This window comes from Lolium rigidum, chromosome 1 (genome assembly GCF_022539505.1).
Source record: "Lolium rigidum isolate FL_2022 chromosome 1, APGP_CSIRO_Lrig_0.1, whole genome shotgun sequence".
NCBI lineage: Eukaryota > Viridiplantae > Streptophyta > Magnoliopsida > Poales > Poaceae > Lolium > Lolium rigidum.
The window spans coordinates 202,736,439-202,745,352 of NC_061508.1; the positions used below are offsets into that span (position 1 = coordinate 202,736,439).

Here is an 8,914-nt window from a genome sequence, read left to right on the forward strand (position 1 = left end):
AATTCAGATGAAATTCAGGCAATTCTCTGGATATAATGTGCTAACTCCAAGCATGTAAACTTCATTACAAAACATATCCGTTTACCATAGCTTGTGCAAATCTAAAAAAAACACTTGCAATACGTCTCGAATTTCCTGTTCAAAAGCGTGGAAGGAGTAGTCATTTCTGCTGTCTTTATATAGGAGTACTGAATTTCCTCGATCTTTCATAATTATCAGGAAAACCCAGTACTGATCCGACTGAAACGAAGTCATGCGCTCAATAATTGTTTGGTTGAGGCGGGTGCCCCTCGGCCCGACCTCGGCTTTGACTTGAGCCGGTTGCTGTCCCATGCCTGGCTGTCCGAAAGCGAGGCCGCAAGTGGCCGCAATGGACTCCAGCTAGCACCGCGCGCCGGTCATTAGCCCGCCCGTCATCGCCTACTTCCCGTCCATGATCCCTCCAATCAGTAGCTTGTTTACTAGTAGTAGCTTAATCACACACGCTTAAGCTAGCTAATCACCGGTTGCTTCCGTCCATCTCATCTGCCTACTCCACCGATTAGCTAACGCAAATGGTCTTTCCTAATTTTCTTTCGAGAGAGGGTATAAGAGTGGTCGCGGTCGTCGTCTTCCTCCCTCCTTCCATTCTCTCTCTCTCCTTAGCTTGCTACTAGTCTACTACTACTCGCAGCAGCGCTGTCCTGTTCGTCTTCTCGCTCTCGTCCGCCTCCCGTTGATTGATTCGGCGTGCGGCCGGCGGCGATGGCGATCGGGGGTTGCTTGCCTGCAGCGAGCCGGGTCCCGGTGTGCTCGGCCAGTCAACGAGGAGGAGGTGCCTGTAGCCTAGCTGAGCTATAGTGCTCGACCGATCTGCTGCTTCTTGGCCTCCTGGGGGAAGAAACGAGAACAGCCGAGGCGTACGAGCTAGCTCGCAAGGACAGGTGAAGCTCAATTTCTTCTCAATTATTTACAAAGTGATCTTCGTATGTGTGTTGGTTAGTTCAGATTTTAGCTAGGCAGTGATCTGGATGTAAATAGGATAATTTTGAAACCTGTCCTGGATCCGTTTTATGGTATTCATATCCGATTTTAAAAGATCACGTGGATAAGGATATCCAATTTCGAAGTGGTGCTCACATATGGTATAGGTATAGGGTATGATACAGCAAAAGCATACTGATATGGTTATCTGAAATTTAATTAGAAGAATTCAAAAGATTTAAACTGAGTAATCCGACTTTTGAGTCAAAAGCCAATACCAATCTCACTAGGTTAGTAGTTATTTAATTCGTGAATTCATTTGACGAGCATGTTTAACTATAAACTGGTATCACTGGTATACTAATAGTTCAACTATTTAGTATTTATTTATGCTATCTTATCAATGCTTGAGTTTTCTGTAGTAAATCACATCCTTTTTTCTTAAGTATATAAAATTGAAAGTTAAAATCCTTCTCAAGATTTGCAAGAACTATAACTATCTACCGATGAGAGTATATATCTGGCTATTTATTTCTTGCCCGAATCCACCCTATTGCAGAATCGAATCCGCGGTTCGTTTTATCCGCATTTGAATCTAAAACTGGTAAATATCCACTTCGGATCAATTCCAAGAAAAAATATAGTAAAACATATGGTATAAGTAAAATCTAATTCGATCCGTTTAGACTCCTAAATATATGTGAGTAGGTGATCCTTGGAATCTGCGTTTAGGCTTTTTTCTCTCCAAGAGGAGACTACTGTAGATTGTAGAACAAAACAAAAGGAGCCGGAGAAAGAAGAAGGATCAGGATAAGAAAAGAAGGGCCCCAATCCCCATTAGCACATGACAGTTCTGACCAAGTCGTCCATCTCTCTCACAGAGTCACAGTCACCTACACTTTGATTCCTTTGTTTTAACGGCGGTCTCTTTTTATCCTCCTTTCATTTTTGACCTTTGGGAGGTAAAAAGCCTGGACTGGCCTTTGCCTTCTTTATTTACCTTTCCTAGTTTTACATAAATTAGGACTGGAGAATTCGAAAATCTAGTTTGCATGCCGTGATACGATGATCCGAGCTAATTACATACTTGAGCGAAATGGTCTAGTACTAGCAGTAAGCAAAGTTGAGAATTTTCAAGAAAGCGAGTAGCTCTTCTTGATCACGTCCACGCCCATTGATCCACGGATTGGCTGGTTCGATGGCGACGGCGATGGCGATGTCAGTAGCGGGACCTGGCCTTGGAGTTGCAGGTGAAGTTGAGCGCGGTGCCGGTGGGCCAGGTGAAGGGGATCTCGCAGGCGAGGCGCGTCCAGTACTTGACGGCCACCAGTCCGCCGACCTTGAACCGTGTCCTCGCCTGCCCGTTCACCCGGAACGGCACCACGCCGCGCTTCAGCGCCGCCTCCATGGCGGTGCGGCCGGGGCGGTCGAGCGGCACGGCGGACGACGGCGCCACGTAGCCCAGCGGCAGCGTGCCCTTGGGCGGCACCACGAACGGGTCGGCGCGCAGGACCGCGATCACCGTGTCGTTGAAGCTCAGCCTCAGCTCCAGGTGCGAGAAGGTGACGGCGGCGTGGGCGTTCACGTTGGCGGCGACGACGCCCAGGGAGAGCTGCGCGTCGTCCAGCACCCCTTGCTGGTCGTACTCCAGGGTGTCCAGCCGCGCCGTCATCACGGCCAGGTACGGCGCCCTGGGCTGCAGCACCAGCACCACCAGCAGCACGGACAGGGCGCCCAGCAGCACTAGGATGGCCAGCACCGTGAACACCACCGCCATCGTCCACCGCAGGCAGCCGGACCGGTCCGCCCTGTGGGGCCAGAGATGCTGCTGCTGGTGGTGCCCATGGTGGCGGTTGTGCTCGCCGTCGTAGTTGTGGGTGCCGCGCATGGTGTTGTACACTGGGAGCTGCTTCTGCTGCTGCAAAGAAGCAGCATTAGACAAGGAGGCGAGCGGAGGTGGTCTGCGAGGCGAACGCCACGGTCTTATGTGATCGTCTTCCGGCGACGACGTGGGTGGCTTGCCCGGCCAAGGAGGACTAGGAGCCCTCTCTTGTTGGTGGAGCACCACGCCGCCGGGCAGAGGTTTGGTATCCCCTCTGTGCAAGCTCATACTGTTGCTGTAAGTGGTAAGTTTGATTCAGGAAGCATCCTCCTGATGCCAGCTCTGGAGAAAGCTTTGGTCCTCGGCTAAACAAATGGAAGCAAGGGAGAACTCTGATGCTGGGCTACCTCACCTCACCGGCACTGTCCAGGCTTTAGCAAATGCAGCTCCAGGTTCAAAACTTGAGATGTCCCACTGTCACTGTCGCTGATGATAAGCTCTACACTGAGCTGTCATGCCAATGACATTCCCAAGCACCCAATTCCATCATTACAAAGCACCATATGCTTCTTTCTTTCTTCTCCTTTTACTTCTTTATAAGCTAAGGATGTTGGGTGACAGGGTGAGTGAGCCCATCTTGCAGTTCTTGCACTAATGATCTGTCAAACAAAGAAAGGGGGGAATATGCTGGATCAACATTCATTTTTGGTCAATCGCGTCAATGATCTCTACTTCTCTAGGGTTACACAAAACAAGGAAAGGCAAGCCGCAAGCGTGGAGGCACCACCATGACAGATGGACACATTGTTGTCGAAAAACCATTTCAGATATTTCACCTCCTTTGTTCAGTAATAATTCTCAAAGGGAGAAGATATTATCATCTATATCCAAGTCGACGATCCTTCCCCCCAATATATGATCCGGCAGGGAAAAAAGAGAGCAAGCTCATGTGTCGCTCACTGGGGCGAACCCTAGCACCATCAGAATAGCCTACCACATAGGACTTTTGCAGCTATTATCCTCCACATGGATAATTCTTACGGTGTAGATACAATCCTAAGTGCTGATAACTGAAAAATACGAGATGTCACAACTTAGACATAGCACGCGACTTTAATAGTAGAAAGAGAAAACCCCAATTTAGTCTATGAAGTTGCCCCGGACGTGTGTTTTGGTCACGAACTTGCAAAACGTGAATTCCGGGTCGCGAAATTGCTCGGCGTGAGTGTTTTGGTCACTTTGTCACGGTGACCGCTAGTTTGCTGATGTGGCCAATTGTCTTTTTTTGCAAATTTCCCCCTAAATTTTTGCATTTCCAACTTTCTAGTCCTCGGTTTGACTTTTTAGGGGGCAATTCACAAATATTTTTTTTGACCACGTCGGCAAACTGACACTGGTCATGACGGGATGACCAAAACGCTCGCGCGGGACAACTTTTTGACCCACAATCATGATTTGCTAGTCCGTGACCAAGGCGCACATAGATCAAATTGGTTATTTTCTCTAGTAGAAATATGCAGATACTAGTTCGTAGTGCAAATAAAGTTACTTTAAAACATGACTTTTTTTGCAACCGCTAGCTCCAATCCATAATGTGCATCTTATCCTTTTGGGTGAAGCTTCATAGATGTGGTCATATGTCACTATTGTATCAGCTATTAATGCTAAAGTTAAGCATGACATTTCGAATGTGGAAAAAATAATTTATCGTGTCTCAGAGAAATAGGATATGCTCCTCAAATTATAAAAGGCGAGCTGCATTATTTTGTAGGCCACACTCTTAAATTGATTCGGTGTGCATTAGAAGAGTATTATATGCACAAAGCCATATAGATCCAGTTATTAGAAACCAACTAAAGATGAAACTCTCAAGAAATTGTTCAAGATTAGGAGTATGTAATGGTATGTCTACCAATATTATCACCAGCAATGCTTTTCATTTGTTGCACTTGCACATCTATTGCTGTTTTAACTGAATGAGCTTGCAGACACCCTCATATTAACTCTGACAGCATGGACATGCCGAAAATTTCAGGACAAGCCATGGAAGGAGCCCCAGTTAATTTCCAGTGACGCGCACCATGGATCCCCAGACATTTGTGAGGCTGTCAGTCGGGCAGCTTGGCCTGAGACTCCCCGGTGCAAGCTCCAGGAAGGCTTGCCACTGCGAGATCAGGCTCCGAGGCTTCCCCGTTCAGACAGCTCCGGTGCCTCTGACAAATTCTTCAGAGTTCAACCTCGACCCGCACACGAACGTCGCCGTCTTCTCGCTGGACGAGCCCGGTCTCAAGGCCCTATCGACGCCGGGCTGCTTTCGAGCCCCGGAGCCGCCGTACGTCGAGATCGCCGTGTATGTGGGCAGGCGCGGCGGCGGTGGGTATTTCTCTGGGATGAGGCGGCGGCTGATCGGGTCGGTCAGGGTGGAGATCGGGCCGGAGTGGCGCGACGGGAAGCCCCTGCTGCTTCACCACGGCTGGACGGGCGTCGGCAAGGGGGAGCTGCACGTGAAGGTGAAGGCGGAGGCCGACCCCCGGTACGTGTTCCAGTTTGAGGACGAGGTCGCGCTGAACCCGCAGGTGGTGCAGCTCCATGGCAGAGCCAGGCAGCCCATCTTCAGCTGCAAGTTCAACCGCGACGTCCGGCGGTGAGTGCCATCTGAAACAGTTCTGAACGCATTTGTGATCTGAAAGAGTTGTGAATTTGTAAACGAGGTTGCTAATGTTTTGATGTGTTGGCAGGGCGTCGCAGCCGGATCATTTGGGCGGGCAGTACTGGTCGACCTCCGGCAGCGGCGAGGAGAAGGAGATGGCGGGGAGGAGGAGGGAGAGGAAGGGCTGGAAGGTGTCGATCCACAACCTGTCCGGCTCCGCCGTGGCCGCGGCATTCATGGCCACGCCGTTCGTGCCGGCGACTGGCTGCGACACGGTGGCGCGGTCCAACCCCGGGGCGTGGCTCATCGTGCGCGCCAACACGACGGGCTCGTCGGAGATCTGGCAGCCGTGGGGCCGGCTGGAGGCGTGGCGGGAGTGCGCGCATGGGGGTAAGGAGAAGGACGCCGTGTGCCTGCGGCTGCACCTCCTCCCGGAGCGGCGGGACGCGTGCGTGCTCGTGTCGGAGACGCCCCTGAGCTGCGACAAGGGCGGGGAGTTCTTCATCGACATGGATAGGCAGTCGGTGCCCTCGGATGATGCTGGCACGGCGGAGACGTCGTACTGCGCGGCGAGCATGGGGGAGTCGTGCGCGGGCGGCGGGTTCGTGATGAGCTGCAGGGTGCAAGGCGAGGCGGCGAGCATTAGCAGCCCGCCGCTGGTGCAGCTGGCCGCGCGGCACGTGACGTGCATGGAGGACGCCGCCATGTTCCTGGCGCTCGCGGCAGCCGTCGACCTGAGCGTCAAGGCGTGCCGGCCGTTCCGGAGCAAGCCGGCGGCGGCCGCCAAGAAGAAGAAGCAGCCTGCTGGCTCGTCGTCCCCTGATGATCCCCTCGAGCTCGACACGTAGCTAGAGCTAGCAGTTCAGGAACCATGGCCACTCTGTAAATCCGCTTTGTAAATCAGAAGGAAGTTCAGAACCCCATGAATTTGTGAATCTGACAGGACGACGATTCAGTAACGACCCAACCAGTCAGTAGCAGATGACCAAACATCTCGCTGGGTCCCGGGCCTCCGTGACATTTGTTGAGCGCAACGAATTGCGTTGACAGCTGTTTGACACTGGGTTGCACACAAGTCAGCAACACATGGCTAGGCAGCACGTTGGTTCCCGCCCCGATGAAATTTGTTTGTTTTTTTCCAAGAAAAGGAACCCCACATGGGGAAAGAAACGGAAAGAATCTCACAAGTTTTACATGTTTAAATCAAAGACTACAAATTTGGTGCACCTGGCCATCAGTGATCTGATTTTTTCTAAAAAAATAAAAAATATATTTTTGAGTTTTAAAAAATTCTGAAAACAAATCCCTACATAGTTAATAATGTATCCCACAAGCGTGCAAAATATCAATTCCATATACTTTATCTTTCGAGCTACACAAAAATGATAAAAGTGTAGATCTGAGTAGTACATTTTTTAATCTCCAAAACATATCATATTTTGTCATTTTTTCTAGCACAAAATAAAAATAATTTCGGGTTAAGATTTTGCATGATTGTGAGATGCAAATCTTCAGAATTATTTTTAGATTTTTTAATAACTTGTAAATTTTTTTTTTTTTTTAAATGGAGACAACACTGAAGCTCGGGAACCAAAAGCACTTTCCGTCAACCAACTTCAATATTGACAGCAGGTCGTCTATCCAACAAAACCGAAAGACCAGCAACAAGGTACCACACTTCAGATTAAGAAAAACTAATAATACTCCATCCGGTTCTTAATATAAGCCTATAATTTTTGAGGAAATTTAAGCTATAGATGTATCATGATTGTTGGCAAATTTACTCTTGACTAGCCGCATGCAACTCCTAGAATTAAGGGAGTAACTCTAACATGCAATTTTAGGGCTCCTTTGATTCATTGGATAGGAAAAGTATAGAAACAGAAAAATCGTAGGATTAGGATGTCAAGCATAGTTAAATTCTATAGGAAGAAGAAAATCTTTTTGATTGTGCCAAAGGAATTTTTCATGAGGTTTTTTCTATAGGTTTTGCACTACAAGATTCCCATAAGTTTATTTTCTATTGGATATGTTCCTATAAATCAAACAACTAGTTCAGGAAAAAATCCTATAGAACCTAAATCCTACATATTTCCTGTAAAAATCATATGAATCAAAAGAGCCCTTAAGAAGGTTATTTGATCGGGAGAGAGAATATCAACTTTCCTTTTTTTTATAGTTTCATGTCGTAACCTTAGGGCTATTATGTCCAAAACCAACGAAACAGAGGGAGTATGTTTTGTCCATTTTCGGGAATAATATGTGAATCTGAGAAATTTCAAATTTTACGCCCTCGGTGTCCGTGAAACTGAGAGGAGCTTCTCGGTGTCGCTCTCACCGACCGGTGAAAGGACGAGATTTTGCCTAGAGGGGAGGGGAGTGGGTGAATTGGCATTTTAAAAACTATTACAGATTCGGTTTCTAAGAATGCGGAATTAAAATAGCGTTTATTTTACAAGCACAAAATTTCAATGTGCTAGGCTCAACTAAAGTGCAACGGTAACAACTTAAGCTAAGCAAGATATGCACAAGATATATGTAACACAAGAGATAGCAAGATATAAGAACTTCAAGCACGATGACTATCATAAGGAAAGTAAACTCGGGTATAGAGATAACCGAGGCACACGGAGACGAAGATGTAATCCCGTGTTCCTAAACACGGAGACGAAGATGTAATCACGATGGCTATCACCATGAGGTACGTTACGTTGGAGAGATGCGGCCTACCACGAATGTCTCCCGAACGCCAAGAAGGCCCACCTTCTTCTCCAAGGCAATACCACGAAGAATAAAGGCCTTTGCGTTATGGCTAGCTTTTCCTCCACTCCGTACATGGAAAGTTCCACAACCACTTCACAACCTCCACGAAGGAGTAGCCCGGGCTCTTCACACACTTCCACGAAGAGGTCACCGGAGCACCAACCGCCAAGCCAACTAGAAGGTAATCCTCCAAGAGTAACAAGCTCACGGTCTCTCACTCGAACTAATCGTAATGGAGATCTCAACACTTGTGGAAGGATGCAAAAGCAAGAACACCAAGGGTGCTCAAATCCTTCACACTCAAATCCCACCAAAGCAACAAATTCTATGGAGAAACTAGAGAGGAAGAACAATGGAAGAAATCAATAAATAACTCCAAGATCTAGATCCCAAGGGTTCCCCTCACTTAGAGGAGGAATTGATTGGTGGAGTTATAGATCTAGATCTCCTCTTTCAAATCCCTCAAGAATATGCAAGAAATCATGGGAGGGATGGAGAGGAAGAAAGTTTTTTAGGTTCAACAATGGAGTATGAGAGAGAGAGAGAGCAAATAGAATGGCTAACCTTCTCTCCTCAAGGAGGAAGAAAGGCTATTTATAGTCCAAGGGGGGAAACTAGACGTAGGGAAATTTCTGTGATGCAAACCGGTTTTACCGCCGATAGGTATACCGATTGCTTGCTCGAGATCAAGAGAGGATTTCCAATCCGAACTTGAT

At 48.0% G+C, this 8,914-nt stretch overlaps 1 protein-coding gene across 1 annotated transcript; it reads left to right on the forward strand.

Moving 5' to 3' along the window:
* Window positions 1–405: 405 nt before the first annotated feature.
* LOC124688233 lies at window positions 406–6,394 on the forward strand. The gene is made up of 3 exons (XM_047221945.1): window positions 406–923; window positions 4,821–5,429; window positions 5,524–6,394. Exons 2-3 carry the CDS (start codon window positions 4,867–4,869, stop codon window positions 6,281–6,283), a joined length of 1,323 nt encoding a protein of 440 aa, XP_047077901.1. The 5' UTR covers window positions 406–923; window positions 4,821–4,866; the 3' UTR covers window positions 6,284–6,394.
* The last annotated feature ends 2,520 nt before the right edge of the window (window positions 6,395–8,914 follow it).